The 26,920-nt window shown below is 51.4% G+C and overlaps 2 protein-coding genes and 1 pseudogene across 7 annotated transcripts; all 3 read right to left on the reverse strand.

Moving 5' to 3' along the window:
• LOC126934730 (protein CROC-4-like) lies at positions 1–26,514 on the reverse strand. Of its 5 annotated transcripts, XM_050755523.1 has the most exons (8): positions 26,317–26,514; positions 25,849–25,939; positions 25,198–25,370; positions 22,654–22,728; positions 10,901–11,000; positions 3,856–3,986; positions 3,098–3,215; positions 1–342 (listed from the first exon to the last, which is right to left on the reverse strand). In XM_050755523.1, the coding sequence occupies exons 2-7, from the start codon at positions 25,904–25,906 to the stop codon at positions 3,204–3,206; spliced, it is 549 nt and encodes a 182-aa protein (XP_050611480.1). In that variant the 5' UTR covers positions 25,907–25,939; positions 26,317–26,514; the 3' UTR covers positions 1–342; positions 3,098–3,203. The 5 variants fall into 5 exon arrangements, with proteins under 5 accessions (XP_050611480.1, XP_050611463.1, XP_050611500.1 ...); XM_050755506.1 differs by lacking the exon at positions 10,901–11,000; XM_050755515.1 differs by lacking the exon at positions 10,901–11,000 and having other exon boundaries at positions 269–1,297.
• LOC126934719 (uncharacterized) lies at positions 6,260–10,894 on the reverse strand (annotated as a pseudogene). Its single transcript, XR_007719088.1, has one exon. The product of XR_007719088.1 is annotated as an uncharacterized LOC126934719 (transcript).
• LOC126934912 (uncharacterized) lies at positions 15,292–16,794 on the reverse strand. The gene is made up of 2 exons (XM_050755873.1): positions 16,240–16,794; positions 15,292–16,142 (listed from the first exon to the last, which is right to left on the reverse strand). The coding sequence occupies exons 1-2, from the start codon at positions 16,553–16,555 to the stop codon at positions 15,781–15,783; spliced, it is 678 nt and encodes a 225-aa protein (XP_050611830.1). The 5' UTR covers positions 16,556–16,794; the 3' UTR covers positions 15,292–15,780.
• Positions 26,515–26,920: the final 406 nt, after the last annotated feature.

Consider the following 26,920-nt stretch of genomic DNA (forward strand, 5'->3'; position numbering starts at 1 on the left):
TGTGATTCAATATTCAAGAGTCTTTATTGAAGACTTGAGATGGGACTTCCATCTCAGAGGATGTGGGAATCCCAGTTCAAATGACACAGGATAAACTGGGAAGGGCCAGGATGGACAGGTTGTGGATATGGGAGTCAAAGTCTTATCCCAGATGGCTCAAGGTACAACGGGCTGCCTGGGCTGGAATCTGGGTCCTCCCCACTTCCATTCTGCTGAAAGCTTCTTGAAGGAGCTGGTTCTCCACTTCAACTTGCTAGAGCCTAGCCTCATCTTTTAGTCAATTGGGAAGGCTTCTCAGAGGGAATCCAGTCCAACTGGATGAAGTACATTCTTCTTTTTGGTCTGAAAAGAAAATTGTCAAGCGTAAAGAAAAATACTTTTTTTTTTTGAGATGGAGTCTCATTCTGTCACCCAGGCTGGAGTGCAGTGGCATGATCTTGGCTCACTGCAGCCTCTGCCTCCCAGGTTCAAGCAATTCTTATACCTCACCCTCTGAGTAGCTGGGATTACAGGCGCATGCCACCATACCCGGCTAAATTAGAGACGGGGTTTTGCCGTGCTGGCCAGGCTGGTCTCGAACTCCTGACCTCAAGTGATCCACCCGCCTCGGCCTCCCAAAGTGTTGGAATTACAGGCGTGAGCCACCATGCCCGGCCAAAAACTACTCTTTGGATGGAGACTTTAGGAGGAGGCAGAGGACAAACTTCCAGCGGTCTTGGAAGGAGCTCACGTCCATCAGCCAAGGTGAGGAGCTAGGGAAGGGGTCATCACAAAGGGATCCGCCATGACAGTGGCTTGAGTCTAGGCACCTCTTCCAGGTGCTCTATCCAAGGCAATGGGGGGATGAGGGAAATGCCTAAGGCGGAAACTCAGATCCCAAGAACAGGAGAGATTAGGCAGGGAGCCCAGGGGACTTTTTTCAGGAAGGCAGGGAGCAGGCTGCACTTGGGCTAAGGACCAGCCCAGTAGACTTTTGGTCACTTCCACAGCTCCCATGGCCTCTTCCCCAATCCTGTCTTCAACCTGCAAGATGTTTATCATCTCTCAGACTTTACGCCTACACTGGAGAACATGCCAAGAATTCCACCTATCTGGTCCTCTCTTCTCTCAGTCCCTCCATTTGTGTTTCAGAAGTCAGCACAGCAGGGGAAGGGGACATATGCTTTGGGGTCTACGAAGCCCCACTTGAAGCCCAGCCCAACTTACCAGTCCTGTGACTCTGGGAAAGTGTCTTAGCCTTCCTGAGGCTTTAATTCGTCCTTCATAAAGTAGGGACAGTATCACCTGGTTTTCAGGGCTGTTGGGAAGATTAGCGGAGATAATGGCTACGGAGGGGCTTGCACAACCAAATGGGCACAAATCAGGGTCAGCTCCTTCCTTTCTGAGGTAGGGAAGCTATGTCCAGGAAAGGCAAATAAACCCAGTAGGGGCTGCGCAGGAATCAGGTGTCAGGCACAGCTGTGGGCACAGCCTTCCTTTCCTGCCCCATCCAGGGTTGGGAGCCAGCAGCTTTGGAAACCCCCAAAGTTCACCTCCCTTGACTTCTCCAAGAGCCTTAAGATCTGAGAAGAGAATTTCAGAAAGAGGAGGGGATCTCAGCCATGGCCAGGCATGGCCCAGCTCCACTTAGACCAGTGCAGCCTTTCTTCTTCCTAGACTCTCCTCAGCCTCTCCCAGCTCACCTCCCTCCTCCCTGCCCCAGCTCCTCCTTCCCCTACCTTTGCCAGCTCTCCAACCTGGATCTTGACAGTGTGGAGGAGTGGGGATGAGAGGTCCGCCTTGCCCATCGCATCAGGAACCCCTCAAATGTAAGGACTCTGTCTTCTCCAAACCTGGGCTCTGCCAGGACTGTTTCCCTGACTCCCTCTGGCCCTCTTCCTGGCCCGGGCTGGCTCCCAGGTCTCGAGGTGGGCCAGCTGTTCCTGAGTGCCCCTCTAAGTCTGCCAGTGTCTCTCCTTCCATACTCCCTTGCCCATTCCTAGCTCTGGATCCTTAGCCCGCCTGGGAGTCCTGCTATTCCTTGAGTGGCTAGATTTGGGGGAACGACAGAAGAGACTGGTGTCTGTCAGGGCCTGGGAAGGGGTGGTGGATGCAGCTCCATGCGGTGCCCTCCCCTGGGTGGGGAAGGAGGAGTGCAGATGGAACAGCCTCCCGCCTGTTACACCCTCCCAGCCCCAGACAGAGCCAAGCTCTCCTAGCAACGGTACAGTAGCTGGGAAGTAAGTGGGGTGGGGGAACAATGATATCATAAATTATCCCCAGCCCCTCCCTCCCAGCCCACCCTTCCTCAGTTGAGAATGGCCTCCTTTTTCTCTCCACCTGCTCCTCATTCAGGATTCCCTCAGCAAAGCTAGCCTCTGCTTAGTGCCCCTTATAGATGCCCCTCGAGGTCAAAGTGACCATTCTCTGCCTTCCAGTTGGGGTCCAGAAGGAGGGAACTCTCACTATCCCAGGATCTGAGGCCCTGTTGGAACGTTCCCCGCAAGGCAGGAGCTGGGAGACTGGCTTCCAAAGGGGGAGCCCAGAGGGCCTGGGAGACTATTGCTATTCCATGGTCTCCGGCTCCTGACTCTTTCTGGGGTGCTGATGGGGGCACAGAGGGGGAATTTCAAAGCATTATGTGGCATTTACTCCTCTTCTGTAAACAGAAGGTTTGGGTGGGGGCTCCCAAGACTTTAAGGGGCACTCAGACCTCTCACCAAGCTAGGCAAGTCTCAGTTTCCCAATTCTAATAGCTGGAGTCCAGGAACCCTTTTTTTTTTTTTTTTGGAGACAGAGTCTCGCTTTGTCACCCAGGCTGGAGTGCAGTGGCGCGATCTCGGCTCACTGCAAGCTCCGTCTCCCGGGTTCACACCATTCTCCTGCCTCAGCCTCCGAGTAGCTGGGACTACAGGCGCCCGCCACCATGCCCGGCTAATTTTTTGTATTTTTAGTAGAGATGGGATTTCACCGTGTTAGCCAGGATGGTCTCGATCTCCTGACCTCGTGATCCGCCCACCTCGGCCTCTCAAAGTGCTGGGATTACAGGCATGAGCCACCACACTCGGCCCAGGAACCTTTATGAAGTCACTAAAGCTAGGTGGCATTCCTTCCTTACCTCTCAACTCAGCCATGCCAAGCCAAGAACCAAAGAGTTGGTGCTATAGCCGTATAGATCTTGGTTAGACATGGAGAAGGACTTCCCAAGACAGGAATAAGCAAGATCATGGAATTTCCTGGTTGGAGAGAGAAAAAGTCTGTCGTAGTAGCAGGAAACTGGATGGGAACCTCTTGAATTCTATCTCATTAATTCTTTCTTAGCCACATTAAATAACATGTAGTGTCTGGCACAGAGCCTGACACATAGTAATCCTCCACTTAGACTATTTTAAAAAATCATGTTATTATGAATTTTTATTGGATGGATATCAGAAGAAAGGGATAAATCCCTGGAGACCCATCTCCCACCCTCTAGGAACCCCACAGGAAAATCCAGATAGGAGCTAGTGCTCTGAGGTACAATATGGCAGCCAATTGTCATGGCAACAGCAGAAGAAGGAGTCTGGTTGGTTGTGGGGGCGGTGCTGGGAAGCCAGCTGGTGCCAGATGGACAAACCCAGCAGAAGGCATCCCCAGCCGGGTGAAGCTGATGCCCCGTGCCCAGGGCTCAACCTCCATATGCCAGCCTCAGCCTGGTCCTTCCCTCCAGGCCTAAAGGCCCCATTGCTGTCTGTGGGGGATGATGCCAAAACCATTCCTCCTCCTGACTCTTGCTTGTATAACAAGGAATGACTGCTTGGAGACAAAAGACTGTCCTGCTGAAGGTCCCCCTGGCCCATAGGCTGATGGATCTAAATAGGTCTGAATTATGCTCACTCCTGATGATGCTGAGGAGCCATCACATCGACTTGAGAGGTCCTGAGCAGCAGGATGCACAGGCACCGTTCTGTACACCCGGTGGAGATTCCACAATGGCTTGTGCTGCCTGGAGGACGAGGAGATGAGGGCTGCAGGGAGGGAGCAGGGCAGGTTAGGGGCAATGTGGCTGAGCTGCACCCTACCTGTCCCCTCCTCCTGGTATGTTGGGCAGCATTCGCACCTGGCCAGTGGATAAAAGAAGCTGCCATCATGGAGTTCACCACCTAATTGTTAACAACGGGTCCCTCTCGAAACAGCCTCAGCAAGATGCTCACCTCCTTCAGACCACGAAAGCCCCAGCCACGGAGCCCAGCCACATTTCTCAGTCAGGCCTCCGTGATGGACTGCACCCGATGATCCATGGCCCTCACAACCCCCGTTCCTTGATTGCCCCCACCTATCTCAATGGCCCCATAACTGCGTCCCTCTGCACTTAGCATTTAACACTAAACATCTGCACACAGCCTTAGAAAACACTCATTCCCATCATCCTGTTTGATCTTCAGGATAACCAAGGAAGGCAGTTAGGGTCCAAAGACATGAAGGGACTTGCCTAAGGTCACCCAGCTGGTAAGTGGGGGAAGCCAGAATTTGTATCCTGACCAGCCTGTCCAATTTCAGAGTCAAAAACCAAAAGCTCCTTCTTTTGCTGTCCTTCCTGTGGACAGAGCCCCACTGACTATCAAACCCAGAGCAGCCTGCAAGCTGAGGTGGTGTCCACCAGCATTCTGCTGCTTCATGCACCCTGAACCCAAACATTCACTAGAAGGGCCAGTGCAGGCCGGGCACAGTGGCTCACACCTGTAATCCCAGCACTTTGGGAGGTCAAAGTGGGCAGATCATTTGAGGTTAGGAGTTCGAGACCAGCCTAGTCAACATGGAGAAACCCTGTCTCTACTAAAACTACAAAAATTAGCCGGGTGTGGTAGCAGGCACCTGTAATCCCAGCTACTCCGGAGGCTGAGGCAGGAGAATCGCTTGAACCTGGGAGGTGGAGGTTGCAGTGAGCTGAGATCGTGCCACTGCACTCCAGCCTGGGTGACAGAGCAAGATTCCATCTCCAAAAAAAAAAAAAAAAAAAAAAACCCAGTAAAATCCAGTGTGCCCAACAAGGTCTTGGAGGTGGGGGGATGGGAGAAAGGTCTCTACACATTGCTGATTAGCAGTAAGTGACACTGAGGCCAGGCCAGGAGAGGAGCCTCTCCCAGGGAAGGCAAGAGTGGGTGTGGAGACTAGGGTAGCTTTGGGACTCCTTTTTAGCTATGGTCCATCTTGTCTTTCCATCCTCTCAACACAGCCCTCCCAGAAGCGGGAGCACTGTGCAGGAGCTGGAGGGAGACCCCATGCTTGGAAGATGAGAGACGCTCAAGCAGGGCCAGTCCCAAGCGGGATCAGTCCCAAGATCGTCAGGAGACAGCATGTATAAGGAGGGGAAGGAAGGCTGGAGAGGCCTGGCAGGATCAGGAGTTATAGCTGGGAAGACATGGGGAGAAGGCAGGGGCAGGTCAGCGCCTTGGTGCTGGGGCCCTGGGGCCTTGGTTGGATGATGGAGAGGAGCCCATCCTGGGGACAGCTGGACCAGACCATGGACGGCCTCACTGTGAGACCCCGGCCTGGTCTCAGCTTCTCTCTCCTTCCTGCCCAGACCTGGTTAAAGCCTGAGGCCACCTCTCAGCCCTCCCTTCCTCCAGCCCCATTCCACTCCACTCCCTGGGAGTTAAGCCCCCTCACCTGACAGGGCCACTTCCATGGCCACTCACAGAGAAGTCTTTGTGCACAAGCTGGGCCTGGGGGATGGGTGGTGGTGGGCACTCCCACTTACATTCCGCCCAGCGGCCAGCAGCAGCCTCACCATCTTCCCATCTGCCTCTCCGGCCTCTCATCCCCTTTCTTGAGGAAGAATTCCCTCGGAGCCTTGGCCCTGGCTACTACCTTACCCCTAACTCCCTCCCTCAGGACGGTTCCAGGACTGAGCTCCTTCTCTGCTGCTTTGCTGCAGCCCCCTGAGCCACACAGCCCTGACCACTGAACCTTTTTTTTTTTTTGAGACAGAGTCTTACTCTGCTGCCCAGACTGGAGTGCAGTGGTGCGATTTCAGCTCACTGCAACCTCTGCCTCCCAGGTTCAAATGATTCTCCTGCCTCAGCCTCCCAAATAGCTGGGATTACAGGCATGGGCCACCATGCCCAGCTAATTTTTGTATTTTTAGTAGAGACAAGGTTTCACCGTGTTGGCCAGGCTGGTCTCGAACTCCTGACCTCAGGCGATCCACATGTCTTGGCCTCCCAAAGTGCTGAGACTACAGGCTTGGGCCACTGCGCCCACCCTCTCTCCCTCCCTCCCTTCCTTTCTTTCTTTCTTGTAAGAGAGCTCAGAGACCAGCTTGTTGTGCCACAAAGTCAGAGCCAGTATCCCTGTCCCCCAAACCCCAGCAGCCCATCCCCTGCCCTGACCTCAGGGTGCTCACTGTGCTGAGGGACACCAACCTCCTCTTCTCCACATCTCTCCCCAGAAAGCTTCCATAAGCTTGCTGCCCCGCCATGTGCAGGGCGAAGGAGGGATTCTGAAGGCGGGTCGTAGAGACATCCTTTCCTCAAGTGGCTTCCAGGTCTTTCATATGTCCTTCATTTGTTTGGAACTAGCTGAGAGTCAGTTAAGTGTCTGGCTGGGCTCAGTGGACAACCAGATGCAGGAGTCCCCATCCCTCCTAGGAGTGGTTATGTGTTGCTCTGCAGCCACGCCCTACACCTGGCACCTCTGAGGCTATCAGCTAACTGCCCCAGCCTCCCTGGTATAGCACATAAGGCGCTTTACAGAGGAACTCCTACCTCTGTTTCCCTTCTCCTCCCAGCAGACTCCCCACGATGGTCATGCTAGTGTCCAAACATACCCTGCTCTTCTTTACCTCTCTGCCTTCTTGAATGCTGTGGACTGTCCACCATTCACCTCCCCAGATTCAGTAGACTGCCAAATGCCTGTTTTATCTCCTATCGCTTATTCCTTGGCATCCTCCAGGAAGCCTTCCTGCGCTCCCCACAGGTCTGCAGGACAATGCTTTACAGACTGTCTCCTAATCATTCGTGTGTCTGCCTCACCCAGTAGACTGCCAGTTCCTCAGAGCAGCGTTGTATTCCATGCTCCCCTTGAGCATAGCTCCTCTCACAAAGGAGACCCTCAGTGCCTCCTGAATGAATGCCCTGACATGGAGGCAGGGGTACCAGAGGGAAGGGTATGGATGAGAGAGGTGCTACACAGGAAGAAGTGATGGGCTTTGATGTGGCTGATTTGGATGTGGGGACAAGTCCAGGAAAATGTTCAGGAGTTGAACCTGGGGGCCTAGGATTTTAATGAGGCCACCGACAGAGGTAGGGCAGCAGAAGCACAATGTGGAGGGAGCATCCAAACTGCCTGGGGAATGGCCCACCTCCCGGGTTTTGGTGGGAAGTGGTACTTCTATGCCACTACAGAAACTAAAAACACAGGTAGTCTCTGGGCCCTCCTTGCAGCTAGAGCCTAGGCATGTGATCCAGGCTTGGCCAAGCAGATATACGGTTCTAATCCTTGAACTGGGGACAAATGGCAGGACCACAGGTGGTAGTTGGCAGTTGGGGGTGTCAATCCAGACTTTAAAAGAGGTCAAGACTAGGTTGGGCGCGGTGGCTCACCCCTGTAATCCCAGCACTTTGGGAGGCCGAGGTGGGTGGATCACAAGGTCAAGTGATTGAGATGATCCTGGCTAACACTGCGAAACCCCGTCTCTACTAAAAATACAAAAAATTAGCTGGGAATGGTGGCACACACCTGTAGTCCCAGCTACTCAGGAGGTTGAGGCAGGAGAATCGCTTGAACCCAGGAGGGTTGCAGTGAGCTGAGATTGCGCCACTGCATTCCAGCCTAGGTGACAGAGCGAGACTCCATCTCAAAAAAAAAAAAAAAAACAGGTCAAGACTAAAGAAACGAGGGAGAGAGGCTGGGTGCAGTGGCTCACACCTATAATCCTGGCACCCTGGGAGGCCAGAGAGGGTGGATCACCTGAGGTAGGAGTTCAAGACCAGCCTGGCCAACATGGTGAAACCCTGTCTCTACTAAAAATACAAAAATTAGCCTGGTGTGGTGGCACGTGCCTGTAATTCCAGCTACTCAGGAGGCTGAGGCAGAAGAATCGCCTGCACCTGGGAGGCAGAGGTTGCAGTGAGCTGAGATTGCACCATTGCACTCCAGCCTGGGTGACAGAGCAAGACTCTGCCTCAAAAAGAAAAAAAAAGAAAGAAAGAAAGAGAGAAAAAAAAGAAAGGAGGGAGAATTTATAACTTCAAGTGATGGCTGAAGTGATAAAAGTGGTGAGAAGAGTGAGAAGGAAGAGAAAACAAAGTGCTACCAGCAGAACCTGGGGACCACTTCTAGTTAAGGAACTGGTCCATCTGGAGGACTGAATGAATGGAACCAAGAACAGATGATCATGGATATAACAGAATAACCGAAGGTCAAAGGAAAAGACTGAGAAAATAGCATAAAATTTTCCATAGGTCAAGGAGGACTGGGCTTGGGAAGGGCCAGAGGTCTTTGTTGAGGAGGCTATGAGTGGCCTCTGAAAGGGTGCAGTTTTACCAGAGTTATAAAGATGGAAACCAGAGTGCTGGGCTGAGGAGAGAAGGTGGAGCATTTCCTCAAGTACACAGTCACCTTTCACAGGCCCCAGAGAGACCCTCAAACTGGCAAATGATACTGCCTGGCCACATCCTACCCTCTCACTCCTCCTGCTGATATTCCCCATTCTGATTCCTCCAGTACTTTTCTTATTACTCACAGTCCTCTAAGTCCTCTGGGAACTAAGCCACCGGCTGAGGCCTCTCTACCACCCCTGCTCCTGTGCTCAACCTTACATCTTTTCTGGGGGCTGCCATTCCTGGTCTTTCCCTCCTTCCTTCTCTCTCCATCCTCTCTTCCCAATTCCATTAGCAGGAAGATTCAACAGTATTTCTGGTCAGCCAGGAAGTCCTTCTTAGGGCCTCAGTCTCTTCCATGTCCACTAACCAGAGCAGGCTTTCAGTGCACACCTGGTCAGGCAGCCATCTTACAGGCGCCAGTTACCTAAGATGGCGGCCTCCCTCACCCTCCGCTTCCGTTCCCACAGCTTTGCCTCCTACCCCTGCCTCTTTCTTTCGGAAGCCTCAGCCCAACAAGGTGGGGGGCCAGGCTGGGGAGCCAAGGCCGGAGGAAGCAAGACAAAAAAGGACAGAAAAGCTGGCCCCTTGGCATCTCTCTTTGGCATTTGAGTCCAGCTCAGGGAGGGAGGGCAGAAAGAAAGAAAGTAGTGTAAGTTTTTATTTCTGTCCTCTTCCTGCCACCTCCCCCTAGTCCCTCCCCCAACACTTTGATGAAAACAAAATCTCTCCCTTTTTTTCTCTTCTCCAGCCCCCCTCCCCTTTTTTCCTGGCTTCTACCATGAGCCTCCTGGAATGCAAATGAACTGTATTATGCAAATGTATGCAAATCAGGCTTAACGAGCGGAAGGAGGGGGCAGAATGCCTAATGAGTAATGGCGGAGGGTGCAGATGGAGGGTGGCAGGAATGGCCCCCTCCTCTTCTCTGTTCCCACAGCCTGGAGGTTTGCTGGAGGTAGCCGGGTGTCCCTCACTTCTGGGAAAGAGTAGAAGGTCAAAGCCCCATCGCTTCAGCTGAGAAGTCCTGGGATGTCCTTGGCTGTGGTAGGTGAGGGGCAGGCGAGCTTGGGAAGAGAGGGGGTTAAGTATAAGGGGCTGGTGCTCACTTGCATTACCTTGCCCAGAGACACTGCATGCACCAGCTTCCTTGCCTATGTGGCCTGGCGATGGCAGAACCCTCAGCTTCCAGTGCTGAAAAGAGGGTGACGCTTATGCATGCCATGGCTTGTGCATCAGAAAGGAGGATTCTCAGGGGAAGATTCCCAGCCAGACCCAGGTTCTTTCTGGGGGTGGGGGTGAAAACTGTCTCTCTTTGTACTTTGGGAGTGGGGGGGAGGTTGCCATGGCAACATAGCATGGAACACCCACCTCCCCAACATCCAGCCCCAGAGGACCTAGGAGTTGGGGGGATAATGGATTGACACCCCCGATGCCCCCACCACCTGGCACTGCCAGCCGGAGATGGCAGCATCAAATCCTAGAGAGAATGGTCCCTTTGTTTGTAGGCTCACGGTGTTGGGGGAGCAGGCCTGGGCACACAGAAGGGCCTTTCCCAGGCCCCGTTCCAGTTTGCGTGACTCCCACTGGCCTCTGGAGACTACTTGTGGCCATCCACTGGCCTCTGTGTCCTGGCAGATGGTTGCCCCCTTGCCTTTTCTCCCATGGGCTTGCCAGCTACTGCTAGGTATGCCCTGTCCCTGAGGCCTTCCCTCCAAACCACTTCAGACAGAGGTAGCAGTCTGTTCCACCTTTTCCTGGCTTTCTTGAACACCTCACATGCCCAGTCATGCATCCTGTGGAACAGGGGCAACCTGCAAACTCCCCCAACCAGCAACAGCCCCGCTCCACCCAACCGAGGCAGAAAGACTCCTAAAGGAGGTATCAGACAGATAGAAAGGGCCAGGCTGAAATTCAGGAGCCTGGATCTTGGCATTTCTGCTAACCAGCTGGGCAACCTGATCACACCTCTTCTACTCCCATGGGATCTGTGAAATGAGGAGTATAGGAATGATGATATCTAAGGCTCATTTCAGCTCTACCAGATCTATGCCCTCCGTATCTTACATGACCTAGGTTAAATCATTCTTGAAATATAACTTTCATTCTTCCTACTACTGGAGCAGCCCTTCTCATTCAGACTTCCAAACATGAAGACAAACCCAATTGCCCAGAGACAGAATGCCAACTTCCCTCAGCCTTTGCCTCTCCCTGAGACTCCACGGCTGACTGCAAACAAATCCCACAGATTCAAAAATTTAGAGTCTTTGATAGCTGACTGTACAGACAGGAGGGTCCCTCCTAACCCTCTCAAAGGGGGTCAGCACAGCCATCTCACTCACCGCCCGGGAGCTGTCCGTGGTGCTGGATGTGGCTCTGTCGTCCACAAGGAGGAAGGAGGGTGGGCGGGTGTTGGAGCACCCACCCGCCCCAGGTGAGAAGCTAAAGGGAAAAGAAGCAAAAACATTTGGAAACAGTAAGAAAAGGGAAAGAAAGATGATACCTGAAGAAAGTTTCTCCTCTCTGAAGACCTCCAAATCGTCAATATTACTTTGAGGAAGGAAAAGCACAAAAGTCATCGAATCTCTGATAAGTTAGTGTGTTCTTCCTCTAGATCCTATTTGGGCATCCACAGGGAGGTGGAATCATAGTCCCTTCCCTTGGGGAAGAGCTCAGATTGAGGTGGGAGATAAAGTACAGATCTCTAAATTCCGTTCTAAATTCTAAGGCTCCTACAAGGAATTTAGAAATAATAATTAAAAAGATATACAACCTGTCTGATAGTATTACAGATATCAGGAGTTTGGGAGGAAAGGCGGGGAAAGGCCGGGGCGTGTTTGTGTGTGCACAGTCTGTTCCACCTACACAGGCATGTGGGTACATGCATACGTGTGTGTGTGTGTTTCCCAGGTGGAGAGGTGAGTCTGCATCAGTGGTTCATAACTTCAGGTGCACATTAAATAATAATGATGCCTAGGCATCATTTCCTCATACTCTGATTTCATGGGTCTAGGGCTGGGCCCAAACATCAACATTTTTAAAAAAGCTCCCCAGGTGATTCAGTACATAACCAAGTTGAGAATCACTGATCTAGAAGAAAGCAGGTCAGAAAAGGTGCAGGGATGAAGTCTGATTAGCTGGAGGAAGAGGCAAAGCAAAGATCCTTAAAGAAGAAGGGAATGAATAGGGAGGAGAACGACAAGCATGTAACTCCTCTCTCCTGGGAGCTCCTGGATGGCCCCTAGGCCTGGCCTGGAGATGAGACTGGCTCAGGTGTTGGCTTGTCTCCTCTGTGCTGTAGAAGCTCAAACCCACCCTAAGGCAATGAGACAAACTGTCTCCTTACTGCAGTCCCTTGTGCAGGAAATGGGTGCAATGACCCTAAGGGGGTGCTGCTGCTCCCCTTTACCCAGAGGGTCCCCAGGGAGGCGGCTGTGGAAGGTAAACAGCAACAATGGTCCCTTTCAGTGTCCAGACTCCAACCCTTCAGCCCAATTAGCAGACACAGCAAACAGCAATTCAGCAGCCTTCAGCCGCTGTCATAACAAACTCAGAGCTGCCTTAATGGGGGGATTAGGGCAGGAGGAGGAGGGGGTGTCACTTCGGCCCTGGGAGAGCCTGGGTGGCAAGGAGGGGGTTCCCCTTTTCTCCTTATCCTATCTAAATACGCACCCACCCACCCTTCCTTCCATAACTCTGCTCCTCATTCTCCTCAAAGCCCCAAGAATGCTTTTATAGTTTTGTCTGCTCCTTCCCTCCAGTGATTTGAAGGAAGGTGAAAAAATAAATAAGCAGATTCCAACTTTCAAACCTTGAACATGCAGACCTCAAGAAGGACTTTCAGACATAGGGGCCTGTGTGTCTCTGGTGGGTTACCAACCTCAGGAATCGCATTGGGGACTGGGGGGATGTTGGTTTGTGAGGCGAAGGCAGAGAAGACGTCCCTTCTTAAAGTCACTCAATTATGAAGACAAGTCTGCATGCTGATAGGCAGGTCTATAGGATTTGTTAATTATAGCCACTACCTAACTTGTCCTTTAATTTAATAAACTGTGTTTTTAGTTACTTAGAATCCAGGAGCTTAATGGCATAAACTTGAAATTATCATTTACACGTGCTGTATTTATCTATGTAAGTCAGTTTACCCATCCTAAGTGCTCTTACCAATAAGTCTTAATATCCATTAAGGAGAAAGAAAACAATGGCCATTCTGCCACGTGGACTGCAACCTCTTCCCTTTATCAGACTTCCCAAGGGCTGTGCTTCCTCTCCCAAGTCTTCAGATACTTCCTACCTAGGTCCCCGGGAGTCTCATCTTGACTCCCAAAGCTGGAAAAGGAGGAAGTTCCTCAAGTTAAATGTTATGAGATCCTCAGTCAGGAACACGCCCGAGAGCTTCCCTTTTTACATTCTGAAACCAATCATATGCTATCAGTCTTTCCAAACTGTAGCCTTTAATCTTTCTGCAATCTAAGAATTACCCTTTAGCCATGAGTGTCATAACAGTATACGATCTTTTATATAGAATTCTTCATTTTCTGCACACAATAATCCTAAGGGTTTCTTATTCTCATTATACAAATATCAGAATTGAGGCTCAGAGATTTGCGTGCTTGATAAATGAAAACATCCAAACATGAACCTTGGTTTGGTCAGATTTGCTGTTTCTATTTCTGTCTCTCCCACGGTTTGCTGACTAGGATGATTCCTGTGACTGTAAGAACTTATCAACAAAACACTTTCCATGCCTGGAATTGTGTGGGAGGAGAATTTGTCCCAGAGTGAGGGTGTGGCTGATAATGCAACACTTGGGTCAAATATTTGAGAGAAAATTGCCTTTGGCTTCCTGGACCTAGAATTCAATAGGAGGGTATTAAAATGAGGGACTGAGGAGAGAAATGAATAAAGAAGTCAGCTTAGAATTTGGTTTCCAGTAAAAATAGTAATGTAGCAGTATCTAAAGAATAGAACTGAAAATTCTTAGACACAGGCAGAGGTGTGATTATACAAGAGAGGAAATTTCCTAACTGGTAACTCTGGTTAGGGCTTTCTGAGCCCCTTTTAACATGGCTTCCCTGCACTCCCGTCCCACAGTTCCCCTGTGGGGTTCAGTTGGAGGAGATGCGATCTGGTACAGAGCGGGTGGGGAGAACTCAGCAGTGTCACTGTGATGTCTGCATTTGGTAACCTCCTTCCAAATCCAAGAGTGTCTGTTCCTCCAGGTGTCCCTAATGTCACGACCGAGCTTCCCACCCACCATGGAAGCACACACATCCGACCTCACACCAGGTCACACACCACTCAGTTTCTCACCCTCATAAAGCAGACACACACAGCTCACAAACACAGTCACCCATCACTCTCCTGACAACCCCACCCACACACCCACACGCACACACCATATGTTCACATAAGGCAGACACAAACCCTCACCCCCACATCCCTCCTGGGCTCTATTCCTCCTTTCCACTGAGGTGCTGGTTTTGTAGGGCATCAGTTCTCAGCCCCCCAGTTTCCTCTATTCTCCTTTGGATATCCTGAGGTAGCTCAAATGCGCTACCTCAGGAGACAACAATAATGATGTAAACCCATCGTGGTTACTGATACAGGTTCTAAGTCTCATGTGAATGAGCCTCAGTGGATCCCAAATTCACATTTCCAACAAGCTACATGAAAGGTTTTTGTTGTTGTTGTTTGTTTGTTTTTAAAGGAATCCTATCTTTCTTGGTGCTGCTTCTCTCATCCCAGCTCCCAGCCCCTGCTCACAGGCAGGGCTTTTCTCTTGGTGCGCCTTCCCCCTCCTGTGCCCCATGTCCTCCAATCTTAGCTCAACCCCATCTTACCCTCCCTGCCCAATCTCTCTCCAGTTGTTCCCACAGGCAAGTGCAGTAGAAAAAGCACTGCGTTGGGTTAGGCCAGGCACAGTGGCTCACGCCTGTAAACCCAGCATTTTGGGAGGCCAAGGCGGGCAGATCAAGAGATCAAGATCATACTGGCCAACATGGTGAAACTCCGTCTCTACTAAAAAAAAATACATACAAATTAGCTGGGCATGGTGGTGCATGCCTGTAGTCACAGCTACTGGGGAGGCTGAGGTAGGAGAATTGTTTGAACCCAGGAGGGGGAGGTTGCAGTGAGCTGAGATCACATCACTGCACTCCAGCGTGGTGACAGAGTGAAACTCCATCTCAAAAAAAAAAAAAAAAAAAAAAAAAGAAAGTAGGAAAAAGCGTTGGGGCACTGGGTTGGAAACCACTGAGTAACATTAGCAACTCATTTGAGTCCGTGGTTTCTCATTGGTAAAATGGGGTTAATAACAACTATCTCACAATGTTGAAAGAGCAAAGAAAGGGATGCAGGCCTAGTGCCCAGGAAGTAGTGTTAGGAATGATTAGTCCTCGCCTAAAACCTGCTCCCTTTCTCCCTAATCCAGTCTCCACCTGCCCCTCCCCCAGAAAACCCAAATCCAAATGGCTGAGAAAGTAAGAAGCTACTAATCTCGCCTTCCTCTAAATCGCTAAAGGAAGAAGACATATGTATTCTAGGCTCCCTGAAGCACAATTTTTTTGAGTTTGGATTCTCTGATATTTCTCCCACATAATATATAATTGAATCATTATCTTCTAGCTATAAAATCAGGTCCTGGGAGGAAATGTTAAATTTACACAGGAAACTGGAGTCAGTCAAGGTCATTTTGTCCAGTTCTTCCACCCCCTTATTACTCCTTCCTGCCCCGTGTCCTGGAAAGTCAGGTGCAGGCGTATGGGATGCGGAGCTGCAGTAAATGCAGAGGGGGCTACTTCTAGCTTTGGCTACGTTGACTTCTATTCCACAAAGTGACTCTAGACTATACTCCTTTCAACTGCACCTAAACACTCTTTCGCTTAGAATATTTAGGTCAAGCCAGATAAATAGATTCTTTTAGAAAAGTCCCTGATTAATCTAATTCTTTGCTTTCTCTGGGCAGCATAGATACTAAGCTACACATTCCTTTGTGTTTGAGATCCTCAGAGCTTCTCGAGGCCATTTGTTCTTGGAGATGATTTCCAAGAGTGAAGATGGGGTGGAAAGGTTAGGTGTCCTAAAAAGCCCCAACTCAGCCCCTCTGGTCAGTAATGACAGAGCAGCATAAGGATCTTTCAAAGAGATTGGCCTCAGGTCCTGGGGCGGAAGGAGGAAGGAGAATGCGAATGGAACCGAGATTGCTCTGCACTCCACTGCCTCAGAACCCAGACTGGGAAAAAGCTGAAATAACTCTGCAGCTAGATTTCAACTGATTGCTCCCTTGGATCAGTTTCCCAATCAGTGACCCAGACTGCCAGAAAAGGCCCCATCCTGAGCGGGGACCACCAGAGGGCACCACAATGAGGCTTCCTTGCTCCCCTCCAACTCTGCTGGGGGAAAAACATGGCACCTGGCTAAAGTGAAATGGGACTGTGACTCCTACCTGTGCCGACTGGGGTGCTGGGGGGTGAAATGTCGCCCGAACCAGTGAAGTCTCTGTCCTCCTCTTGTGTCCTCTGGTGCTGGTCAGTCCTCGCGGTTCTAGCCCCTCGCTCAAGCCTCCCCCTCCTCCGGGCCCCTCTGCGCAGTGTATGGGGTTATTTTTACTTTCGGTTATCTAGCTTTATGAAGACTCCACACCACTCATACAGCTAGATAACCAAAGATAACAACCAACCCCGCCTCCTGGCTGCTGTCGCCGCCTCTTCCACGCAGCCTCCCGGCCGCCGCCGCCGCCAGCACCTCCTTAGCTTCCCGGTCGCCCGCCAGCGGGAGTAGGAGGGAAGGGACACGAGTGGAGTTGGAAGGGAGAGTGAAGAGTGAAATGAAGTTCGGGACAAAACAACAACAAAAACCTCAGACACCGGGATACAGACACGACAGAGACCGAAAAAGGCGTGGAAAGGACACAATGACCGGTGGCGTCGAAGTCCAGGAGTTGACCCCGACCCAGACCCAAAAAGCTTCTGGTACCCCATTTCCCGCTCTCTCATTCGGGCCAGGAGCAAGAGTTCCGCTGGTCCCAGGTGGAAGGGACGCGCGGGCTTTTCGTGCCACCCGGGAAGACCGCAGGGACCCAGGCAGAGGCCTCCCCAGGCTCGCCGTTTCTCCACTGCCCTCCTCCGGAAGATCGAGGGCGCATCCGACAGCCAGAGCCCTGCCTTCGGCGGAGCCCGAGCCTGGCGCGGGATGGAAATTGGGAGCCGCGGCTCCGGCCCGGCCACGTCGCCAACTCAGAAGGGCGGTGGAAGCGAAGCGGAGCCCGTGTCGGGGAAAGAGCTGGATCCAAGAGGCCGACTAAAAGGGGAAATGGGCAGCCAAACCCAGGAGGTAAAAACCCCGGAGATGCCCTAACAGGAAGCAGGGAAATCCCGGCGACCCAAAGAGAGGGGAAAGGCTGTAGGGGGAGGGTGGGGGCGACCCAGAGACTCCCAAGCGAGTCTCTCGAGGAGAGAAGGAAACGGCAGAGACCCCACCCGGGAAGAGATCCGGGAGAGTACCCACGAGAAGGGCGGAGGAGAGGAAAGCAGAGGGCGACCGGGCAGGTGACCAGAGTCCCAGGCCCTGCAGAGCCCCGGAGAAATGGCTTTGTGCAAAGAGGACCAGAGATCACCCAGGGTTGTGAAAATGGCCGGGGGTTCGAGGCGAGCGGTGCCCTAGGGGTGGGTAGGGGGTGCGATCAGGAAAGGGAAACCGCAGCCCCGAAGAGGGTGGGGGCTCGGCCGGCCCCTCGTGGCGGACGCGCAGGCACGCCGGATTCCGAGGCGCTCGCCCACCTCGTGCCCCATGCTGGCCAGGCCACTTACATCGAGCCCAGGGTGCCCATCCGTGCTCTCCCGCGCGGTCCTCCCTGCCATTTCCCGCCCCTGGAGCGCCAGGGCCCTGAGTCCCAGATGTCGGGGCTCAGCGGACGCCGGACAGAGGAGCCCGCCGTGCCCTTAGCCTCCGCTGAGCCTAGGCGAGCAGGGTGGAGCGAGTCTCACCTCCTCGCTCCCTGCTCTGCCTCTGCCGCGGCTCTGGCCCCGGCGCGCTCCGGCTCCGGACTTTTCATTCATCCTTTCACACTCCCTCCCCAGGCCATCCTCTGATTGGCTCTACCGCGTCTGACGTCACCGGCTCGTTCCCCACCGGCCCCGCCCCTCCCCCTTCCCCGGCCGGCCGGGGAGCGCAATTGGGGCGCCCTTCCCCCCCGGAGAATGGGGATGGGGGGACTACTACGTCTCTGTGCTGATTCTCAGCCTCCTGCTGCCTCACTCACCCCGAGACCCGCCTGCCACCTCCAATCCATTGCCATTTGTGGTTTTGATCTCCAACCTCACTCATTTTGTAGGTTCTACATTTTCCATTTTGGCCCTAGGTATGCTGCACCAACACCAGGGCACAAAGATAGAAAAGAAGCCGGGTGAAACCCCCTCAGAAAGAACCAGATGACTGCAGACTCTACTCCTACCTGCCTCCTGCCATCAGAATATTCTTTGTGCTTCTTGGGTTCTGATCCTTAGCAGACTGTGATCTTAACCTTTTAGAATGGGCAGGAACCTGTCTTGCTGGTTTTCAACCCAAAACAATGAGGGAAAGATTCTGAAGTTTAGGATTCCTACAGGGAGATGCGGGTGTTGAGCGGTGCTGAGCCCCCTTTTCTGCCTTGCAGAAACTGGAATATCTCTTGAATGTGTTCGCAGCACCAAAGTTCCAGGTAGGGAAGGCTGGGGTGAGGATTCCAGCTGGCATCAGCCAGGGCAAGACCCACAGATTTTCATCCAGCCATAGAGGCCCTTGTTAGCGCCTTCTTACCCTTCCCCAGCATGGTGAGACTCCGACCTCTAGCCCAAGGTCCAACTCCAGGTGTGTCTGGAGAGCTGGGGTTATGGGAGGAGGATCGCCCGTCTGAGACTTTGCCGACCTGGCTCCTTATCTGGCACAGCGCGACATTCCTGGCTCAGCCTCTCTGCGCTGGGAATCAGGGCTGAATAATGCCTGGTCTCAACCTTGAGAGGTATATTCTAGGCGGCAGGCAGGATCCAAATCCCGCTGCCCAGTAGAGCTGTAAGAACGAGCTGTGGGCCCCTACCTGAGGTCTGCCAGGGAGCAGCTCGAATTCCTGGTCCCAAGCCACCCTTCTACCCACTCTACTCTCCACTGCCTTACTTAAAAAAAACTATGACTCAGATACCTGGAACCTGTCAGCCAGATTAACCTGGGCCAGCTCCTATAACCATTGGTCTCTGAACACTAGGCCACCAGGGGCATGCACCAGGGGATGACCAGTTTTGTCATCAGTCCCCATCGGATTGTTTTATCTGCCTGTCTGCACAGCCCAGGACAAAGCCAAGCCTGAAAGCTGTTCTTGGTTAGATGCAAGCCTGTGGGCAGTGGGTTTAATTTGGTGCGTCCCCCAAAGATTGGAGAATGAATAATCGCTTCCACTGATGTTGGCAACATGACTGCTCGGTGGGAGGCAGTTTGGAATAAGATAAAGCCTGGGAGCCGGGTGTTTCCCTACCAGGATGATAATATGGGGCAGAAGAAAACAATCTAATTTCCCAGGTCTCAGGGTGCTCGCAGGGCTGGGCTTGGCATAGCTTTTTCCTTCTGTCAGTTGCCATAGGGTCTCAAGGCCCTTACCCAAGGGAAAGGCTTTCTAGATGCTTCCACAATGTCAATTTTTTCACCCTCCAGTACAGGGAACACACCAGCCAATGATGAGGAGAGAAGGAAAGAGACAGAGATAGTGTCCACTCCCTGTTTTCTTTCCTCCTGCCCCCTCCCAGGTGCTCTTACAGGTTAGAATGAAGCACTTGGGGAGCACAGCATTGGGGTCCCTGTCTCTGCAGTAGAGTTATGAAAAAACCCAGAACCCCTCTCAAATATTCTCACAGATAGACCTACCTCCTGGTATGCTGCTAAAGGCATTCCCTAAATGCATACCCCATCTGGCCCGGAAAATCTATAGGCTTTCCAGCCATTCCCCTCCGTGACTATAAATCCCCTCAAAGATTTCTCATGAAACCACGCCATACCCATTTCTAGGATCCCCAATACCCTCCAGACATTCCAGCAATTCTAGCTAGGGCCTATGCTTCTCCAAACATACTACCAACTCCCCCTACAAATATCTCCCCATTTGCCCTCCCACGAGATCCCTTAAAAGCACCTTAAGCAAACCTTCCTCCCTATCTACCCTCCCCTCACCAGCACCTGGGAGGCTGGGGCCATTGAGGAAGAGTGAGCTGTTCTGCTATAGCTAAAACTCTCCCCTTTCTCCTCTGTTACTAATTTCCAACCAAGTCCTCTGCCCTCTGTGGGGCCCAGGCTTATCAGCACAACCCCTTATCCTGGCCTGGGCTGACCAAACAGTGCCGCAAGAGGCAACTGGAATCAGCATGAACCTCCTTTCTCTTTCAGCCACTGCTGTATTTTTATTTTTATTGGAGTGGGGAGATAACAGAAAGGTTTTTTTGTTTTGTTTTTGTTTTTGTTTTGTCATCAGAGGCTCCCCCTCTCCACCTCTATTGGTCAAATTCAGACCCAGCTGGACTTCCTAAAAAACCAAGGTCAAGATGGAAATGGGTATGTTTAGATGTCTTCTGAAAATATATCTAAGTTTCTCCAAATAGCTTGATAAAGAGCAAGATCCCTCTGCCTCTTAATGAGGCTTTGGGTTCTACATAGGTAGTTCAGCCTAAACAGTGTCCAAATACAAGGAGGAGAGACCCCCAACAAAGGAAAATGGAGATTAGTCTAAATTGTCCTGGCACTACCCACATAAAATCCCCACTTCTGTCAAGGTTGCTGATGAAGTAATTTTTTGTTTGGTTTTGTCTGGGTGTGGTTGACAACCCAGTCTCCCACCACCCCTGCTCAAGGATAAAGGTGAGTAGGGCATCTGTCTTTATTCCAATGGAGAAAGAGCTATCAGTCATGAAAGAAGCAGAAAGCTCCCCACCATCATGTTAACTGGGATTGGTTTGTATACCATTGTTCCAGTTTCAAAAAAGAAACTACCTGGATGGTGGCAAATGAGACAGCCTCTCCAGAGAAGGGGCAATTTCACACACATTCTTGTCTATGGTAACTAACACTATGCCTAAAGCATAGTGGGTGCCTAGTAATTGATCAATTAATAGAGATCTGTGTACCGTGAGTGTGTCTGCAAGTCTGCATTTGCCATCAGATAGATTGAGGGCATTACGGACGGGCGAGTGAGGGTCTTGGTAAGTTGTGTTCTGTGGGATCTGTGGGGGAGGGGGAGGGGAGAGTTATGTCTATTGTGTTGTGTGTTCGTGACTATTTGATAGCTCCTTTGACCAGAGGAGACCCTTCTACTAATTAGATACAGCAGGCCTATAACAGTATAACAGCTGGAGTAAAATGGGTGCATTAGGTGCCCTTTGGGCTTGGCCCACCAGCTTCAGCATCCCTGAGAAGGTCTCAGTTGGAGTAGAGTCCTCTGATTCCAGCAGACCGCAGTCAGCTGAAGTGTTCTGTAGAGCGGTGGACTGCAGACCCCACCCTGAGTCTTCCAGGGAATTTCTAGGGGGCTGTGGGGAGAGCACATCGATGCCCTGGTGCTGATGTGAGACTGTAAGTGTCTTGATTAGCCTAGGAGCCCGCATTTTTTGCCAGTGCCCATCCCCACCCCCATCCCTTATAGCCCTGATGCCCACCTATTGTCTGTGTGCCTGAAGAGGCCCAAGTAGAGAAAAACATGGCCAGAATTACGCTCTCTGGATGCAGCTCTTGGATGGATCTTTATAATTCAGGTTCCAGAATACATTTTGGCAGTCAAGCACTTTCTTGAAATAGTCAGGTAATTAAATAAAAAGCGTATATTTTTTCTTTGTTTCAGTTACCAGGTTAATTTGCCTTGAAGACACAGATGAAAGCTGCATTTGGGAGAGGGTGGATTCAGATATTTATTTGTCTCATAAGTGCATCATTATGAACAATATCATACATTTTTTTGCTATAGAAATCTGCATTGTCTATGGGATAGTGACAAAAACAAGAATTAGCAGTAAAAAATACTGAGGCTGTGTGAAATATATATATATATATATAAAATATCTATTCATGTGGGCAGAAAAGGTAGGAGGTATGGAGAAATAATCTGGAGGATATCGTCCCTAAGGATGTCACACTTCTTCCCCACGAGAGTGGTATTTTCCTCCTATTGAGGGGCCAGCTTGAGAATTCCTTGGGCCTGTGTAAGCATTGCCTTCCTTGCCTACTCCCAGTTCTATTCTTGAGCCCACACATTGCTCACTTGCCTGAGAACCTTATGTGTCCGGCGGGGGGGTGAGAACAAGGTGGCAGAGATGGTAGAGGGTTGGCTGGTTCATCCAGACCATCCAGGAGTCCTTTCTGCAAGACCCTCAACCATCGGCAAATGGCCTCCTTAAGGGGCATAAGCGTGAGTGTGCAAGGGTGCTACGCATCACAGGCACGCGCGTGCACACACACATGTACACATACACACATGCACACGCACACGCACACACATGCACGCGCGTGCACACACGCACACACATACACATACATGCGCGCCCGCGCACACACGCACACATACTCAAACGTATCAACTCAGACTAATGCAACAACAAATCCACAGATATTCCCAGCAGTACCACCTCCCAATGCTTGCAGCTGTATATCCTGGCATACATACCCACTCACAGTTATTTAAGCTCCTTGGGTCCCCATTCACCATAACCCACACTGCTCTTCTTTCTCACCTCTGTTACCCAGGTACAAGTATCTCTGTTCCCTTCTCCAACCAATCATCTCCCCCAAGGTCAATTGGCCTCCAACTCTGCCCTCAAGAGCCTACGGGAGAAGGGGAAAGAGTTCCCTGTATCCCCAATGCCTTTCCTCTTTGTCACAGGACTGGAAGCAGGGTGACCTATCATTGACTATGTAGGTCTTTCTACAATTGGAGTAGACCAAAATTAGGGGCTGAAAGCTGGAAGAGACAGGGAGTGGGGTAGAGGGGTACAGAGAACAGGAGAAAACATAGGTGACACAGGGCCAGTTTTCCTTTTCCTCCCCCACCCACTCCACCATCAGAAACAATAAATAAGAAAATAAATACCCCAAAAGCCATAAGTGGCCACCTACGATGACACCAGAAAACAAATGAGGCTGCTGCTTCTTGGATATCCAGCTCCTGTCAAGGAGGAGAATGCAAAGGTTAAAGTCCTTTGAGAAGTCCAGCCTTCCTTCCCTGACAACCCCCAACCTTCCTATCACTCTCTCAGCCACTCCTTTTCTCCTAGTCCTGCATCTTCAGGACCTGCAAAGTCTATGTTCCCCTCTTCAATCGCCAGGCTTGAGGCTGCACAGGGGGATAATGAGAAAAGCCTAGACATGCAGGCAGGGCCTCCGGCCTGGGCCTGTCAGCTCCATCTTGCCTGGGCAACTCTAACCCAGCCTTATCCTCACAACCTCTCCCATCTCCATCCAAAACCTTTGGGCCCAGGAGTTTGGCCCTTTTCAAACAGCCTGTGGAGATCTTGGACTTAAATCTAAGGAAGTAATCTCCTGCCCAGTGGACATTATCTCCTTGCAGATTCCTGCTGCCTGGGGTCTATGGGAGAGCATGCTTAGGATAGAATGAAGGAACTAGGGTTAGAGATATATTTTTGTCTGTCTAGATCTAACGCAGTGTAAACTGTAAAATGTTATACACATTTACGATATTCTCAATCATGTTATCTCTCTAGCTTTCTCCACTCATCTCTGTTGCGACTTATCTACCTATCACCTATCCATGTATATCTCTCAGGATCCTGTAGTGATCAATTTTCTCCCTCTCTTTTTCATACACACAAAAGGTGTGAAGACAAAGCATTTATTTTTCATTAGTGTTGGATAGGAACCCAGTCTCAGTACTTTATAGTTTTATCTTTCCAGAATTTGGCTATCAGGTTAAATTATGATTTGGGGGAGAGGCATGTATACTGCAGGTGACCTAGCTCCTAAAATACTGTGATGAGTGTTTTTACACGTATATGTGTGTGTGTTTGTGTGTGGGTTGGGTATGCTGGTGACTTCTTCCATCTCAAACTCAATTCCACAACTAATTTTTTTTAAGTCAGGAAGATAACCTACCTAAATGTAGGAAATCAGAAAAAAGGGGGGCTGGGGAGCAAGGACAAGCCTTACATCCAAGCCTGATTTCTAGGAGGGGTGCTTTGAATGCCCCCTCCCCACTTCTAACACTCACAAATACTCACTTGACTCCCAGCCTCAGCTCTGCCAGCCCATCCATTTCATAAAGGGATGTCTCAGTCTGAAATTATCTTCATACTAAAGAAGGGGCTACCCCCACCCCACACCAATTTGCTGACACGCTAGAAAACAGACATAAGGATGGCTCTTCCCTCCACCCTAATCAATGAGAGTTCTGGGGTCCCTGAGGCAGTTATCCCCCTCATCACTGATCTCTGCCCTGCCACCCCCCAACAAAGCATACACAATGCCTAGGGGAACATGGTGATGAAGAACACAGCCCAGCAGGCATGGAACATGTGTGTGTACGTATGATGGCTGGCAGCCTTAGCCTCTCCCAGCAATCTGGCCTCTGGGGTTCCAAGAATAGTCTGCTCCGCTCCAGCCTCCACTACCCCACAATGGCCCCAATCTTGTCTCCCAGAAAGCACAGTGTGGGTGGGGGACTAGGGGCAGGAAAAGTGCCTTCTTTCTATATCTCCTGGCCTTCCATAGGAAACACACACACACACACACACACACACACAACCCCTCCATTAGATGGGTGTGAAGAGGGTTGGGGTAGGGTTCTCTCCCCTTCTAGAACCTAAGCATTTTCTCCGACACCTCACTTGCCTTTAGGTTCCACTTAGCCCCTTTCCCACCTGCCAGCTCATACCATAGAAAAAGGGGGGGAAAGGGGGATTAAATTAATCTAAATCCTATAAAATGTTTTTGGATTGTTCCCAATTATGGTCTCCACCTTTCTTTCATGGGGGGACATCTGGCTCCTTTCCCCCCATGCCCAAGTCCCTCAGACTTTGTCCTCTCCTAAAAGCTGAAGTCTCTAGGTCAGAAAGGAATAAGAGCCAGATCGAGGAAACAAGGTCAGGAGTCCAAATACAGAACCATTTTTCCCCTTCCTTCCCATCTCCACTACAGTTTCCTTCCTGCCTCTCCTCTGGTGCAAGCATTAAGATGTTGGCCATGTCTGGTGGAGAGAAGGGAGGGGCAGATTAATAGGATCAGTAGCACCGTGACCCTAAAGCCCCCCTACAATCCCATTGACAAACTTAGTGAGCTGTCTCCAGCCGGCATGGGCTGGGGGAAGGAGGGGAACCAGGAGCCACTCTGGGGCGGGTGGGCAGAGCCACTGCCTTGGGCTCAGCGATAGGTGCCCAGGAGGCTGGAGGTGAGAGCCCTGCTGCCAGCTCCACCTCTATACACACACCTCATCCATTTTGGGGACCCCCTAAATCTTTTATCAGCCTTTTCTTTCTGTGATGATTTTGCACCAGCCTCCATTAGCCAGTAGGTAAAGTAGGAAGGTTAGGGCGTCCTGACTGATTTTAGGGGATCTCTTCCCACACCCAGCCTAGATGTCTGAGGGGGCTGGGATCCTCCCTGGACCCGAATGGGCACTTACCAGGCTTCTGTGAGGAGGAGAGACTGTTCGGGTGGCCCCTGCGGCTGGACTGCCTCTCTCCCCCCAGCTCCTAGCCTCTTGTGGAGTGGAGGATGCAGCTCCGATGACGTAGCATCTGTCTATCCATTCAGGAATTTCGCTTGCCTCTCTCTTTCTTTCTCTTGCTGCTCTCCCTGGAAAGGCAGCAAAAAGGGGGTGCTGCCCCTCTCTGGAGACACTACCACCACCACCACCAAAATAACAGCCCACTCTGACGAAACCCCTCCTTCTTCCTTCCAATGCCTGTGTGGGCAGGGGTCTTTGTCACCTCCACTCTGCTTGCCACCTCCCCTACTGCCTTTTCTAACCTGAGGCAGGAAGAAGGGGCTAAGGGAAGCTATTGTTCCTCCAGGCCACCCTCATCCCCAAGGGAAGCAAGAGAAAGGGTGTGACAGAAAGACTTGGTCCCTAGTCTCCGAGTTTTAATTCGCTTTGGAACTTGAGAGAATGATTAAGTGGTGTGTGGAGGGTAAGGCGAGGAGCTGATGAGGAGTCATGGCAAGGTGACACAGTTTGCCATTTGAAGGCTCAGGGCATTTCAGGCTCCCCTTCCCAGGCCTCCCCTCAACTCCTTTCGTGGTCAGCTTAACTAATCACAAATCCAGATCTTACTTGTGAAGGAGACAGTGACAGTCGGAAGATGAAGGCTGGGAGCTGGAGGGGGGTGCATCTTGCAGGGAGATGAAGGCCAGCACTTGGAAGTCTAGACAAGAGAAGAGAAGGGGCGGGACCACAGAGTCAAAGTGGGAGATAAATTATCTTTTTCTTAGAGGAGGGAGAGGAATTTGGGGGTTGGTTTCCAGGGCTGGGGTCCCGATATTTGGTGGAAGCTGGGGCCCAGAATGGTACAATGGTCGGGTCTCTTTTCTCTCTCTAACCCCCACCCTCAGCCCCTCCCTTTTTCTCCCTCCCACTCTTCCTGGTCTGCATGGGAACTCGGTCTGAGCTCGACGTGACAGACAGCAGGCCTGCATGCTAATGAAGTTTGTCTCAAGTTCATTGTCAAAGCCCCCCCTTCCCCACAGCCCCCTCCCCTCCTCTCTCATACACAAATCTCCCTCCAACTTTTGTCCCACAGACCTGGAGGCCACTTGAGTCTCTGCTGGCTCCCCTCTCTCACCCTCCCCCACTGCTTTCAGTCTCCCCTCTCCTCACCACCTCCCTCAACTGGGGGCGGGAGGCTCTCTTCTCTCCCTGGTGCCTTCCCAGCCACCTTCTGGCCTGGCGATCCCTCAGCTCTGAATGAGGGATTCTGAGGGCTAAGGTCAGAGTCTATAGACTGGGTCCTTCTTTCCCCATCTTAAAGTAGGGAGACTTTAGAGGGGTGAGAAAAGGCAAGAGACTCTCCCCACTCACTGTTCTCTGCCCCCCAATTCTCAGCCCTGTCCTGGCCCAGTCCCCCCATTCCAGCCCCACTTCCCCTCCCCCATTCCTCCCATTATGATTATTTTGCTCTCCCCTTGATTACATCTGCTTCACTAGCTCAGAAATAAAGATCCTTTGAGACTAATTTTGCACCCCCCTGCAACTCCCCACCCCTTCCCTCCCCCTTCTCTCTAGACCAGGGCTCCCGTTAGCTCCTTTCTCACCGGCTGGAAGACATTGAGTTCCTTGTCTAGGGAGCTGGGGGGTTGATGGGAGGGGGTGCCAGTGGAATGGGGGGGGGTCTCTCCAACTCTGGGAC

The sequence above is a fragment of the Macaca thibetana genome, chromosome 1 (genome assembly GCF_024542745.1).
Source record: "Macaca thibetana thibetana isolate TM-01 chromosome 1, ASM2454274v1, whole genome shotgun sequence".
NCBI lineage: Eukaryota > Metazoa > Chordata > Mammalia > Primates > Cercopithecidae > Macaca > Macaca thibetana.